General features: G+C 41.2%; 1 protein-coding gene across 1 annotated transcript; it reads right to left on the reverse strand.

Moving 5' to 3' along the window:
* Nucleotides 1-231: 231 nt before the first annotated feature.
* LOC121275160 (scavenger receptor cysteine-rich type 1 protein M160-like) lies at nucleotides 232-12964 on the reverse strand (the record flags this gene model as incomplete). The annotated part of the gene is made up of 11 exons (XM_041182577.1): nucleotides 232-605; nucleotides 3209-3334; nucleotides 3868-3978; nucleotides 6712-6819; nucleotides 9010-9126; nucleotides 9313-9354; nucleotides 9496-9813; nucleotides 9902-9958; nucleotides 10042-10359; nucleotides 11335-11649; nucleotides 12635-12964. Coding segments are annotated over 10 exons (1835 nt in total), but the record flags the coding sequence as incomplete, so codon positions are not given.
* Between the last annotated feature and the right edge of the window lie 2270 nt (nucleotides 12965-15234).

The raw sequence follows: 15234 nt of genomic DNA on the forward strand, positions 1-15234 counted from the left end.
TTCTGAATGTTTTCCTCCCTCCAGACTCAATAACCCGAGAGTTATATGTTGTGCTGTCAAGCAACATCGTGCTGTTTTGAGCTGCTATGAGAATGCAGCTCTCTGTGTCCCACGTATGTGGCAGTCTAGAGAGAAAGCACACCAAATGGATGTAAAACAGATATTTCATTTATTTCCCTGTTCCAACCCTTCATTTGTAAGGCATTTGGAAAGAAAAAAACTATTACAAAATGGAGCTGAAAATAACTTTTAATGATAGTCATCGGTTCTTCAATTCTCTTGATGGGTTGTATTGTCGATACAGCGGGGTGTGGTACAGTTTTATTACATACATGAAAATGCACGAAAAAAAACCTTTGTCCTACAATTCTGATTAGACAGTATTCATACTTTTTAAGATAATTTATAGATTTAAGAAACGAATCTAGATGTCTCCACACAAGGTAATGTTTGCTTTTTTTTTTTCTCAAAGCTTTTTCATGTCGGAAAGTTAAGCATCTTCCAGATGGATATATTTATTAAAAACTTAAGGGCGTTCCCTCAGATATTACACAGTTAGTCACATGCGTGGGGCGTCGGATCCTCATTTTATCGATGTATTTTACCTGAAAGATGGGTTAAATTAATATTGCTTTAGAGAGAGGGTTGCAACTATTTCCACCATCATTTAAATGAAAGCGATGCATTCATTTTATTCTTCGGACTATTTCCAAATTAAATAGTTTTTTTTGTTATTTGTTGAATTGAAAATAAAAAAACAGCAAATTGTCATTGATAATTTCAGCATCATTAAAAGCATCGGAACAACTCCATGTAATGATATGGTAAAGACCAGAGAGGGCTGCATAGACCCCAACTATGCGGAACAAGCTTGTAGCCGGTAATAAAGCATTGCTTTCCCAGTTTAATGTATATGTTGTAAAGTTTGAGCAATACCCTCACTGCTTTCTGGGGACAGATTGGGTGGGTTTGTGAATGTTTCACAGAGGACATTGTCATACATATCAGGAATGGGAGGAACCGATAAGGCGTAATCAAAAATAACCTGATTGTTATGCACTTAGGATGAATATATTATTGGTTGATAATGGGCTGAGAGCGGCTGCATTTCCGGTGTCTGGTGTGTTTGTGCACAAGGGAGTAAGCATGTGTGTGGGGGTGGGACGCACCATGAAGAAGTTAGAATTTATTTATTTATCAGTGAAAGAGAAATGGTGTTTATTTTGGCCCGGGCTGTGTTGTGCTGCTGGGACGCAACAGACGACGTCCTGCAAAGCCTGATGTTTCATGTTGAGCACTCGACGTATTCCTGCTAGGGGTCTGAACAAGTGAGAAAATCACAGCAAACAGCATTAATTTTATTAATGACTAAAGCCAACTCGATCCCAATCAGTCTACTCTCCATCATCAGTAAAATCAGAAGCGACTCATGCTTAACAATCTCCTGCTCAGTGTCGATCAGTATGGGTTCATTATTATTTTCAGCCTTGGATCAAACATGGACAACAAACCTGAACTGCCAAGGTGAGGGGTCAGTGACTGCCTTTGACATCAAGGCGTTATGTGACCGCAGCGTGGCTTCAAGTAGCCCGAGTGAAACTGGAGTCTTTGGGATCCATGGGAATGAAAAAAAAACTTGCCGTTGCTTGGAGTAATATATACCACACAGGAAAATGGCTGTGGATTTTGGAGGCCATGGATCTCAGTTATGGGGCACCACTGCAGGAGATCCTCGGATTAGTGCCCTCGGCCCAGTCATCTTCAGCTGCTTCATGATGACCTTCCTTTCATCAGAAGCTGAGAATAGGGAATGTTCGCTGTTGATTGCACCATGATCATCACCATTCACAACAGATCAGGTTCTGAAATTGTCCTTGACTAAATACTGCACAATTTTGAAATTATCCACTCTTCTGCTGACATGTGACAAGTAGCATTCACTCCACTAAGGTGCCAGACAATTACCATCTCCCATAAGGGAGAATCTAACCTTGACATTTAATGGCATGGTCATCTCTGAATCCCCCACTATCAAAATCTTGGGGCTTACAATTGACTATCAATTGAACTGGAATAGCCAGGTAAACACTATGACTACAAGAGCATGTCAGATTCTCGGAACCCTGAGGTGAGCAACTCAACTCCTGACTTCACAGAACCTGTACATAATCGACAAGGCACAAGTCAGGAGCCTCATGGAAAACTCATCACTTGAGTGGACGATTGCACGACTAACAACACCCAAGAAGCTCATCAACATACAGAACTAGGAACTGTGCTTGATGGCTAGCCCTTCCACAAACATTCACTCCCATCACATCGAAGAACAGTAGCATCAGTGTGCACCATCTGTAGGAGGTACTGCAGAATCTCACTAACTCCCCTGTGGCAGCACCATCTGAGCGCTGGACCAGGGCCATTTAGTGGGACACGGGCATAGCATACATGAGATCACCGACATTTGGAATGTCCCTCCAAGCCGCAAGCCTTTCTGACTTGGAAATGTATTGCCTTTAATTCAGTGTCACTGGCTCAGAATCCTGGAAAGCTGTGCTCAAAAGCTTTGCGCGGGTACCTACAATAGAGGGGCTACAAAGCTACAAGAATGCAGCTCATGACCACCTTCGCAAAGACAACTGTGTTCGGGCAATAAATGCTGGCCACGCCAGTGTCGCCCATATCCAACAAATTCATGAAATAAATGGTATCAGCTCAAGAGGAGGATACTCCTAACAAAGCTTTGTTCAATCGCCAGTATGAACGGACTTTTAAAGAGATCCAGTTCATTGAGCAAATGTGAGCAGGTGATGGAAGGAATAATCACAAGTAATCATCTACTCCGAAGTCAGTGGCGGGAGATGCAGGAGGCAGATTTCTCCCAGAAGGAGGAGGAAATTCAATTCAGGGATTTTTCCAACGCATCCCTGAAGACAATCAGCTAACCCCGCGACTTATCTGAGAACGCGGTTGGCCGCAATCCAGCAAACACAATCGTGCATAAACTAAGTCGAGATGATGGATGGAGCGCACAACACTTCGAACAACCTGTCCACCCAACCATTCAAGCAGCGCATGTTCCATTAGTGAGAGACTCCGCAGATCATCAAATGGACTATCAAGCATTTCAGAACCGATATAAGCAGTGAGCAAGAAAGTCACCAACAATACAGAGAGACAGTCTGAGAAGATAAATAAATCTCTATTTCACCCAGAGTTCACATATCACCGCCGGCACTTTCCCGTGTGACGAAATCACCATGAACACGGTCCAGCAGCAAGTCATCGCCCTTAGGATCATTGTCTGTAGTCTCAACATCGTCGTAATCACGGAGAGCTGGGAGGAACAAACGACTTTCATTGAGATTAATTGCTAACAATGAACAGTTAGAATAACATTGAGACTTGTCAACAAAACATTCCGAGGAGAGAACAGTGGTTCTGTTGCACTAACAGGGCAGGGAGTTTAATGTGTGGATATTTTTTGGAACAATTCGCGTCACAGTATTATTATTTTATGTTTTGATGTCACGTGTCTCACTGACCCAATGATCTCGAAAGCCTGCATGCGCATTTCACATTTCACAGGTAACTGGGCCTCGTGATGAAACTAATAATATGATATGTACTCTAAATGAAAGCATTTCACTCCATTATATTATTGAGTACAATCACATGATCTTGATATGATATTGTATCAGCCTGAAAGTATTGCGGAAGCGTTTTTATCTAAAGTCACTGTAGTAGCTGACATCATCGTCCGTGCAACTGAATGGTGTTTTTGTTCTTTTTAATACTTCATATTCGATTGTTGATATTACTGAGTGTGAAGGATGAAAACCAGATGGTCGGAAGTAAAACTTTACCCACCCTGAATACTGGATGAATTCTCGTCAGGATTTGGCGATCCAAGACTTTTGAAATCCAATGTGTGGCTGGTGTAATATTCGATCTCATTGAGCGAAACAATGGAAGCAGAAACTGTTAAAGAAAGGGGCAAAATATTTTGGTTCTTGGAGTATTTATTTATATCATTATAGTCTGCACACGGTAAAGAAGTGTTCGGACCTTTGGAGTAGAGGTTAAAATAAATAATCCCCTGCCCAAAACTCCCCTTCCCTTTCATTTTCAGAGACGTTAATTCCGCCCCGTTTGACGGAGGAGAAAGGAACTCATGGGCAATGGAACCAAAAAGAGACCAAGAATTTTATGATCCTTATTTTTGGATTCCTTTTGCTCATGACTCGTTTCTGGTTCTTGTAAAGTGCTTCGAGCCTCATCAAATACTCCTCTATATCTTATAATAATATGCTGATCAGAACCCTAAATTATAATCCAAATTCCCTCTAACTACTGTTCGATCGGGGTCCAACAGAATAATATTGTTATTTAAGCACAAATTTCCAGAAATAAATTATTGTTTGTTTTGGTTTCTTACAACCTGATCATTCTGCATCGATTTTCTTTCTTTATTCGTTTCCCTGAACTCCTGCATTCCACGATTTTAATATTGAATTCCGATTCATTGTTACAGACCGAAAATTAATTCTTACTTTTTATACTAGATTGAAATTCCCCATAATTACTATGTAGGGATTCATTTGCCAATCTTATGTTCTTTGTCGCAAATTTATTAATGTCTGTTTTTAAAATGCTTTCACTGCCCCCAGCCCACCACAATTTGGTCAATAGATAAATTTAGAAAAAAACATTGTTTTTATCCAAAATCTAAATCGTTCAGATTAATTTGTAACAACAGTAATTCCAGCAGAGATGTGTTTTAAATACCCATCCCCACTTTCCTCCCCCTACATAACTACCTTGTATACCACACTCTGTTTCTTGTCTTGCAGGCAGCAGGCTATTCATTCCCATAGGTGTCACTTGGCTCCATGTAAATGTAATGAATAAGAGCAAACAGTGCTTTTCATGATCACCATATGTCCAACGTTGTTTGCAGCTAATGGATACTTGTGATGTATCGTCACTATTGAAATATGGGGAACGTGGCAGACAATTTGTAAACAAAAATTCTTTCCACGGGCAACCACAGCGATGTACTAATTAGCAGATAATCTGACTTTGTGATTTTGCTCAAGATATGCATATTTGTCAGTATACCAAGGGCATGTCTAAATTTTCCAGGAGAAGATATTTTGGTCACCACTTATACAATGACTCTGAAAGAGAACACTGCCAAGAGCGCATCGGCTGCTCATTTCTGCTCCACCGTGTCTCCTTGATATTTCTGAGCAAGTACTGGAGTTGAACTGGATGCCGGAAGATATTGACTCAGAAGCAAGATTGACATCCACTGGGCATTAGCTGAGATGTAAGCACTTGTCTTATCCATCGGTATATGAAGTGCACAGTTCCAAAAATTACTTATCAAATCCACAGAATGTATGTCCTCACTGCTAACCTTATCTATGCTGTTACCTTTTTGAACATTTTGCTGATGTTCCTAAAGTGAGAGTTCCCATTATCGGGTATTTGCTGGCTGCTATTTTGGTTGTTTGATGCTAATTTGTACCCTTTTAGTCCTTTGTATCAATTTAATAAGTTTTCCTCCCACCAACGTTCAGGCAGCGGATCCTTTGTCCCTGGACATTTTTCTTCTCCATATTTAATTGCACATTTAATTTTAGTTATCTGCCAGGATCGTGGCACTACCACCGCTTGAAATGAATTGTTTAATCAATGTAAATGTGCCTCTGCTATCTTTTATTTTTTTTCCATAATTAATGGATGCAAACTGTTCTGACCCATGGTTTTTTTGGTAAGATTTTCTTTTTACTTTCTTTTTAAATTGATTTTAAATGAAATGTTGTCACTCCCAACCTAATTTTCCAAAGTCATGCCCTCTTACCCCTGGTGAATACTAAAATAATGTTGTTGATTAATATTTTTGATATTTCATGAATGCTGCTCTTATTCTTTCAGTTCCTTTTTGGATCACTGTCATGCCATATTGACCTACCCTTACTTTGTACCGTTAAATATTCTACTAATTTGCTAGAAAATCCACGAGCATTTCATTGACTAGTCATTATTATCACCATAACTACATTTTTCATCTTTCTTCACGTTCTCCCTTATCCTGCGTGCCACCACTATACATCCCATCATTGTTATTATTCCCTAATTTATCGTTATTTCTTTTTTTGCCGTGTGCTCTTCTTCCCAATGGTTTGCCCCAGTGTTTAGCATATTCTTATTAGTTATTGAAGTATGTTCCCGTGGATTCAGTTGAAAGTAGTTTGAATGTGTTTTTCTTTTCATTATGGATATTCACAATGTTGGATAAATGATACCCGAATATGATTCTCAGCCCCTGAGATCAGCGGCCCTGTAGGCTATCATAGTTGATGAGAGTGGATTGCGTTTTCTGTTCAATAATCCTCTCTTTGCATAATTTTGTCAGTCAGATACCTAATGGAGGCAGTGAGCAGTCCCTTGGGAAGTTGGAAACACTGATCTGCTCGCTGTTTTCCGCCAAACAGCAAAACACACTTTGAGTAACACAGAATTTTGGGAAATTTGAGAAGCTCATTACTCTTCTCACATAACAAAAGTACACGGAGATAGGAAACTTTCACATGAGTAAAGTGAGTGGAATGCCTGTTGGGCCCATTCATTGCCCTGACTTTTAATGGGGGTAAATGGAAATGGAGTTCCCCAGTGCGCATTGGCTTTGCAATGGAAGTTACAAACCTGAGCCATGGGTCAGAGCTGGATCCTTGACAGGTGGTATATTTTCAATTTCTTCGTAAATTGCTTGGTACAAATCAATTGGTGAACCCCAAATGCCAGTGGCAAAACCTGATGGAGACAATGCGGAGGGATTAACATTTTGTTGCATTTTACTTTGCTGAATATTAAAATGTTTGCAAATTATAACACAAAACAGATGGCGAATGTGAGTGCAAAAAGTCAGTGAGCTGGCTTTGAATGATCTTTTGTTAAGTACGTTTCATTTTACGAGAGAGTGAGTATCCAAATGTGTGTGTGAGAGAGATAAAATGAGAGACAGAGAGAGAGAGACGTTATGTACATGGGGCTGTGTCTGTGTGGGCGTGTGCATGTGTGGGTAACCGCATGGAAGCATGTTCAACTCCATCAGACTAGGGGAAATTTAATTAAGGTCGGAAAAGACGAAACAAGGCATTTCTGGGAGGAATGAATTTCAGCTGAAAACTCTGTTGTGAGACCCAAGGGGATTTTAGCTGAAGAGAAGCAGGGGAAAAATGATTGAGTTCTGCTGAGAGCATCAGGTTGGAAAGACGAGTGAGGAGCTGACGTTTCTTTTATGTATCGCATCACCATTAAAATTAATTTGCTGTGCGCATCGAACAGGAGTGTGATGGTTGTTCAGATCAGAGTAGTTACTCATGTCAGTGTACACAATATTTAAAAATTGGTGCCGAAAATCCTATCAAAGTCTCACATCTCAAAATTGTGGATCGATTCTGGCCATGGAGCTCGAGAATGGGCATCAGGGCACGGAAAAGCAAGGAGTGGACGGACACTGATTGGATAGACTTCGAATGATGGAAACATCATGACTGGGCACTAAGTCTAAAATGCTTCAAATAACCTTCAGATCTATGGCTACAACAATTGATTGACCTTCAGACGCAGTAGCGATGGAATAATTAGGACTGTGAATGTAGACAGGCAAGTGACTCTTCAATTTAAATGGCACATTTCAATGTTTGACCAAGTACTTTGAACGAAAATTCTCGTTAAATCGGTTAACATTAGTTTCCAACATGACAAGTGACATTCAATGGAAAAGGGCAATAAAGTGAATTCTCGCCAGTGTATGAGGCATGAAGGCACCTGAAAAAAAAAACACTGGAGCCAATAGGATTCAGGGGGAAAATCTTCACTGCTTGAAGTCAGAGTGAGCACAGAACAAGGGAATTGTGGTTGTTGGAGGTCAATCATCTTTCAGTAGTTGGACATTAATGCAGGAGCTCCTCAGCATAGCGTGCTAGGACGAACGATCTGCACCTGTTTCATCAATGACCATATCTTCATCTGAAGGTCATAAGTGAGGATTTCTGCTGATAATGGCACAATGTTTATTACCAGTCCCGAATCCACAGCTACTGCAGCAGGCCATGTCCACATGCATTAAGACATGGACCATATCCAGGCCTGACATTCATAGTGGCGACTAAAATTCGTGCCTCACTAGTGCCAGGAAATGACGATCTACAACAAGGTGCAATCCAACTGTCAGCCTTTGACCTTCAGTGGCATTGCCATCACTGATTCCCCCACTAACAACATCCCGGGCATTTCCATTGGCCAGAAACTGAACTGGGCTTGTGATATGAATGATGCGGTGACAAAAGCAGGTCAGAGACAAGGAACCCTTCTGAGGAACTCAACACCAGACTAGGCAAATCCTTTCCATCATCTGCAAAGGACAATCAGGAGTGTTCCTGAATATTCTCCACTTGCCTGTTTGAGTGCAGCTACAACAAAATTCTAGAGGTTTGCCGCCATCCAGAATAAAGCTTTCTGCTTTTTTGGCAGCATATCCACAACCAATCACGCCATTCATCATCCACGTACAGTGGCAGCAATGTGTACTGTTTATAAGCTGCACTTGAAGAATCCAGTAAGGCTACTTAGGTAGGACCTTCCAAAACCACATAAACAACCAAGGGGAACGACAAGGGAAGCAGAGATATGGGAAAACCACTTCCTGGAAGTCACCCTCCAAGCCTGTCACTATTGTTATTTGGATATTTGTCACAGTTCCTACACAGTCGCTGGGTCAAATCCTTAAAAACCCTCCATAAAAGTACTGTGGTGTACATATGCAACATGGACTGCAATGGTTCAAGAAGTCATATCATCACCACTTTCTCAAGGGTAATTTTGGATGGCCAATGAATGCAGGGCTGCCAGAGAGTCTCAGATATCATTCATGAATTGAAATAAAAAATAAAAATATCCGAGATTTAATGTGAAGTGAGTGGTAATATTTGTCCTCACCTTTCCTTGATGATTGCTTCCGCATTACCACAATTAGTGCGATGAACTCACAGATCAACAGGATACTGATTGTTATACCAATCACAAGAGGGATGGAAGTGATATTGTCTTCATGTTCTTAATGAAATGTTAAAGAAAGATTCAACTAGGACACAGGATGCCTTGTATTGTTAAACGGTCCAACATTCTGAAACACTAAGATTAACTTCAGAATTTTTTTAATAAAAACAAGCAAATGCCAATTATATCAGATCATTCTGGACATTAGCCTTGACAGGAATACTCATTATTCATAAGACCAACCTGCGGGTGTGGACGGAAAAGCAGCCGATGACAATTCTGGACCTATGGGTTATTATGCAAAAAATATAGAACTTTAATTTAGAATGTTTTTCATCATTTACGAATTCATGAGACGTATTCAGCAAACAATCACCAACCGCCAATCTCCCGACCCCAACCCGCACCATTCTGCACTACCCTTACCGGAACAAATCACACTGGCGTCCTCCTTGTGATCACAGTCAGATTGAGCAGATGCTAAGGAAGGACAATCAGAGAGAAAGGATTCGCTTCCGGTACACCTCACCTCATCAAACCACATGTCACCTTCACCCTGTCCAAATGCAGCCCCTCCTGTGGCCAATAGAGCAGAGCCACAATGCAGCTGTCTGCAGACAACATTGGCATCGGCCATATCCCAAGAGTCATCACACACTGTGCTCCAGTTGTTTTTGCACATTATCTCCACTCGCCCGGAGCAGTTGGTGTTACCTCCAATCAGGCGCAAACCTACATCTGAATCTGTCAAAGATAATCAATCACTATTATTTCTGCACAAAAATACAGGTAAACAACTCAGATAATTGATCTATTAAAGTGGAGCAATCACCTGATTCTCGACCACAATCCTTTTCACTTTTGGGCTGGCCCTTCGTTATCTTTCTTTCTGTTGAGGAAGGAAACGTGCTGACTCATTTGGACATCAATAAATGAAATAACACTCGCACATTGGAAGGTTTGTTTTGTTACCTGAACATGAAACTCCTGCATCTTCTCTGTGATTACAGTTGTGTTGTCCCCACGGGTCTGTCTGACACTGCCAAATGGTCGACTCGTGTGAAATACATTCTATTTCATCGAGCCAAATCCGTCCTGAACCTTCTCCGAATGTCCTAGAGCTATACTCAATAGAAGCGAGAGGGCCGCACTGTAACTGTTTACAGATCACCTCAGCATCTTGGCGATCCAGTGTTTCCGAGCACACTGTTCCCCAGGTACCATTGTAGAACACTTCAATTCTCCCCTCACAGCGAAGATTTGCATTCACCAGCCGCAGCTCCTTGTGCTCTATCAACGAAATAAGAAATCTCCAGATGTTTCCAGTGATAAATCGAATCAAGTCAACAGTGCCCCCTCAACCCATGCTGTGCCAGAGGTGTTCACTGAACAGAGATAATTATTCCAGAAATGTAACAGTGATACATGTACAATCCAATTATATAATCAATGATAATCACAGATTTCAAAAAAGCGATCTATAGATCTTCCAATTCATTGAATTACTTGAAGAAGTTTCAGAAAGATTATCTGGAGATAATAATGTCCATGTAATCCACATGGATTTTGAATACAATAACTTTGAAAACGTTTTCAAACGGCTGCACTAAGGCTGAGATCAGGGAAATGAAATTACCGGCAAAGTATTAAAAGAAGAGCCAACAAGCAACAACGCAGGATTTCATATAGAATAGCAGAAGTTGGGGCGTGCTGTGCACATGGATTATTGCTGGGGGTCACATCTGTTTCAGATTAACATATTAGATTTGGTATTTGGAATTGAAGTAAATGTTCAAAATGCAGTTAATACCGAGACAGGCTCCAATAACTGCAGGAAGACGGTCAAAGTCAGCAGGATAGGCGTGTCAATGCTGAAATTATTTCAATGCTGATTAGAATAAAGTCGTGATTTTTTTCGGACAAAGAAACACAAGAGCCAAACAAATTGGGATTTAGGAGCATTTCTGTTTCACTTTCTATTACCCAGATAGAAGGAGAATGTGGAAGATGGAATATGTACTTTTAGTGGGGCGAATTGTGGTGATGCCTTGAATGTGACGCTTGATAAAGGCACGAGGGGAAAATACAGAGTGCAATACAGCTCAGGCCAAATGAAATGATGTAAGATTATGAGCAGAATAAGCAGCAGTCAGACGCATTGAGCAGAATGTGCAGTTGATTTACAGTTTCTGGGCCATTCAATAAAATACCATCTGTCTGAATCTTCTCGTATAAAGGAAATAAGTGCATTTAGGTCACCCTTACCTGAGCACATGATCTTCACATCTTCTTTATGAGAACAGTCGTGGGCACCCCAATATTCAGACGGACATTGCCAGAGATATGATTCCTCCCCTGAACACTCCAAGCCTTCCAGCCAAACTGGACCTGAGCCTGGTCCGCAAGAGGCAGGAAGTGTCACGTCCAATGCCTTTCCACAATGCAGCTGTTTGCAAACTACGCCAGCGTCTGTCAGATCCCAGGAATCATCACAAACTGAGCCCCAGGTCCCGTTGTAATAAATCTCTACTCGGCCTGCACATGGGCTTCCACCGTCTGACAGCCTTAACTGTTTGTGCTCTGATCCAAAAAAAAACAATCTTTATTAAGAGGATTCAATTACGCATTTATGTCGTAACACAAATTGAAACTATTGGATATTTTCCAGCAAAAGTAATAAAACAAATCACTTGAAAATGACAGGTAACTGTTTCTATAGTTGAGACCATGTATCTCTAATTACTTGAAATTTATAATGTGGAGTGCACAAAGATTTCAAATATTCCTACACCTGACTCCATCGATATTTTGGCTTGCAGTTCACATATTGTGTGCTCAATGCTGTGTGCCCTGTTTCAACCTGAACAAAACTTTATTGTATTCATCGTTCCACCCAAACTACTTATGAACGTCAATTGTACACAGCTTTTTCTTTCCCCTGCACGCATCTCGAAAACTTATTTCAGTCCAGTTCTGATTATCTCGCTTTTTTATTTTGATTATATTGAAAAAAAATGCTGCAATTCCTCAGGGGATCTGGCAGCTTCAGTGGAAAAAGAAACCAAGTGACTTTTAAGAAAGACATTTCATAGAAGCTCAGCCTTCTGCTGCTGAAAGGCCTGTAAGTGCATCGTTTTTTCATGGATTGAATAATGCAGAACTCCCATGAGCGGCCTGTCGCTCTGACGAGTATGTGAACGGCAATTCTATGAAAACGTTGTTAAATTAACACACAATTTCGCACCAAGCTGTAAGGCCCCTCCCAACACCACCGCCCCGCCCCCTCACAACTCCCCACCCCCCCGCCCCGCACTAACAGAAGTGCTGTCAGAATTTCCTGTTTGAGAGAAAATTTAGAATTCCGTCGTTAATAAATGCACAGCAAAAATGCATGTGCTGCTTGTTGATCAGTTCTGTGCGTGCCCAGTCTCTCCACAGAACATTTACCCTCCAGTGCTAAGCAGCTAGCTTAAAAGAACTCGAGGAACAAGTGGCGTATATTCACACCTCCCTCCTTATTAGATATTTCTATTTATGTTCCGGTAAAATTGAACTATTTACTCACCTGAACACAGAACCCCGACGCCGACACTTTCATTGAGAGAAGAGTTCATTGCAAATGAGCTGCAGTTGCGGAGATGCGATTCGTTTCCTCCACACTGGACATCATTCACCCACACAGGCCCTTCACTCTCTCCATAATTTGCAAAGGTATAAGCGGCAATTGCGACACCACATCCTAGTTGCTTGCAGACCACGGTAGCATCACTGAGGTCCCAGAGGCTGTCCTGTACTCTGCCCCAGCGACCGTTGTGGTAAATTTCCACCCGACCATCACAGCGGCTTCCCCCATTCGTCAATCTCAGTGACCAGCTTTCATCTACAAGAAGAAACCCTTTGAGAGCAAGGGGTAACATTCAAACAAATAATGCACATTTGATTCAATATAACCGGGGCAATGATTATTCACCTAAATGTTCTGACCCTAGTGCCAAGGTGAGGCAGATCACTGCGACCCTGCTGAGCACGCTGATGTGGCAGGGTGAGCAGTCAGCATTCGTGCTCCGTTAGTGGAACAATTTCAGAGGCAGGAAGAGGGGTGTAGTCCTGCAGATGATTTTTAAGGATGTTGCAAACAATCTAGTAAATTGCCATCAACGGAGTAATATCCTGATAATATTGAAATATCCCAGCACAACGTACGAGCGATAGAATTGATTAACATGTCGCCAGATAAACGGTGCACGAGAGTCCTAATGAAGCTCATGTGACATTGTGACCTGTTCTCATGGACTCATAGACTCAGTTCTGTGAAGAAAGGACCAATGGATGTTTTCACGTTGTTTCACATGAAAAAAGTCCGGGGGCAATGTCCGTCTGGTTTATTGGTTGGACCGTACAGAACGAATTTGGCAGGGATAATCGCCAGATAATGGTCATAATGTCCCCATCCTTCTTCAATGCCGATAAATGAAGTTTCCAAATATTACACCCTTGTTCAAGAAATGGTGTTGGGATAACTGCAGTAAATTCAGACCAGTGAGTTTAATATTGGCTTTGGGAAAGCTTTGTTTCCTTGGAAAATATACATTGGGGCAGAAGTTAGAGCCAGTTGAAAAATGTGGTTTCATTAACAATCTAGGGCGGATTTGGTAAGAGACAATCGCATTGCACGGACTTGCTAGAGTAATTTAATGAGGTTAGTGAGAGTGTTAAAGAGGGTAATGGGGTGGATGTGGCTTTGATGGACTTTGAAATGACCTTTGGCAAAGAGTCACGATAGATGCTTGGCAGAAATGTTCGCGCCTGTAGAATAAAATGAAAAATGGCTGATTGGAGATGGAATTGCTCTTTGAAAGGGAACAGGATGTCGTGTTCAACGTTTCTTCTTTTCGAGACCAGAGGAAGAGAACATTCCACGTGGCTAGAAACCCTGATTTCCCGTTAATACATGATATCTACCGAGAATTGGTTGTAAGAGGAACAATTTCATTTTTTTCTTCAAATTACACAGAATTTTTAAGTATTGTAAAATGTTGAAAGGTTAAAATTAAATCGGACACAGACAAGCTGTTAGAACGGGCCGGAAAGTTATAGATGAAATTCAGTTGAGGGAAGCATTGGTTGGCCCATTTTTGTTGGAAGTAAAGAAAATGCGTATTTAAAGTAGATAAGTATTTTTTTCAAAACTACCGGATGTCTCAACGCAAGTTACAGTCACTTATTTGCATTGTGTAATGTCATCACTGTTGCAATTTAAGGAAAGCGGCAGCCATAATGGGTGCAGTAAAATCGCACAAAAATCGTGTGATAATGACCAGATGAGCTACATTGTTTGATGTTGATCAAGGGATAACTTTGGATAGACTCCCTAGTTTCCCTCAAAGTAGACCCATGGTAAATATTTTTTTATTAACCTCCACTGATGCAGATATGGCATCGATTAAACCTCTTACCTGGAACAAGCAAAAATATAGAGAACAGTATTCCCACAGCACTGCACTTCATTCACAGACTTGACTGCTCTGGTAAATAACTTGAGTCATTCTTGTAACAGGCCCTGTGCTTTAGAAGTGAGAGTGTTTTTAAGTGAGATAAGGCTGGCAAACGAAGGACTAGGAGAACTAACAATAAAGAACTGGATCATTTCTGAATGAGTTTCAGAAGCTGACGAACCTCAGGTGCACTCGTACGAAACATTGTACTTGACAGCGCAGGTTGCGAAAAGGCTGCTAAAGTTTGGAGTTCTTTGGTGTATAACTAAGGCACAGAGTACACTGAAGAGAAGATGTGATGATTCATTTCGGCCTCATCTGGAATAATCCTTCCATTTCTGGGCTACAAACCTTTGGGAGGGTATGAAGACATTAGAAAAGATGCAGAAATGCTTCATAGTTTGAGAGAGCTACTAATATTCTACTTGGAGAGGGAATGCTAAAAATACCTTCGCGTTCTGGACATTATGGCACAGAGAAATTGTTGCCATTGGCGGAAGGATGAAGAATGATCAGTACAGATTCATGGTGATGGACAAATTGGAAATGGTGACATAAGGATGCTAGTTTTGCATGTTGCAATTAATTACGTTCTGCAATGCACTGTCTGAGAATGTGGTGGACGAGGATATGCAATGCACTGACTGAAATTGTAGTGAATGAGGAAATG

This window comes from Carcharodon carcharias, unplaced genomic scaffold (assembly GCF_017639515.1).
Source record: "Carcharodon carcharias isolate sCarCar2 unplaced genomic scaffold, sCarCar2.pri scaffold_1116_ctg1, whole genome shotgun sequence".
In the NCBI taxonomy this organism is placed as follows: domain Eukaryota; kingdom Metazoa; phylum Chordata; class Chondrichthyes; order Lamniformes; family Lamnidae; genus Carcharodon; species Carcharodon carcharias.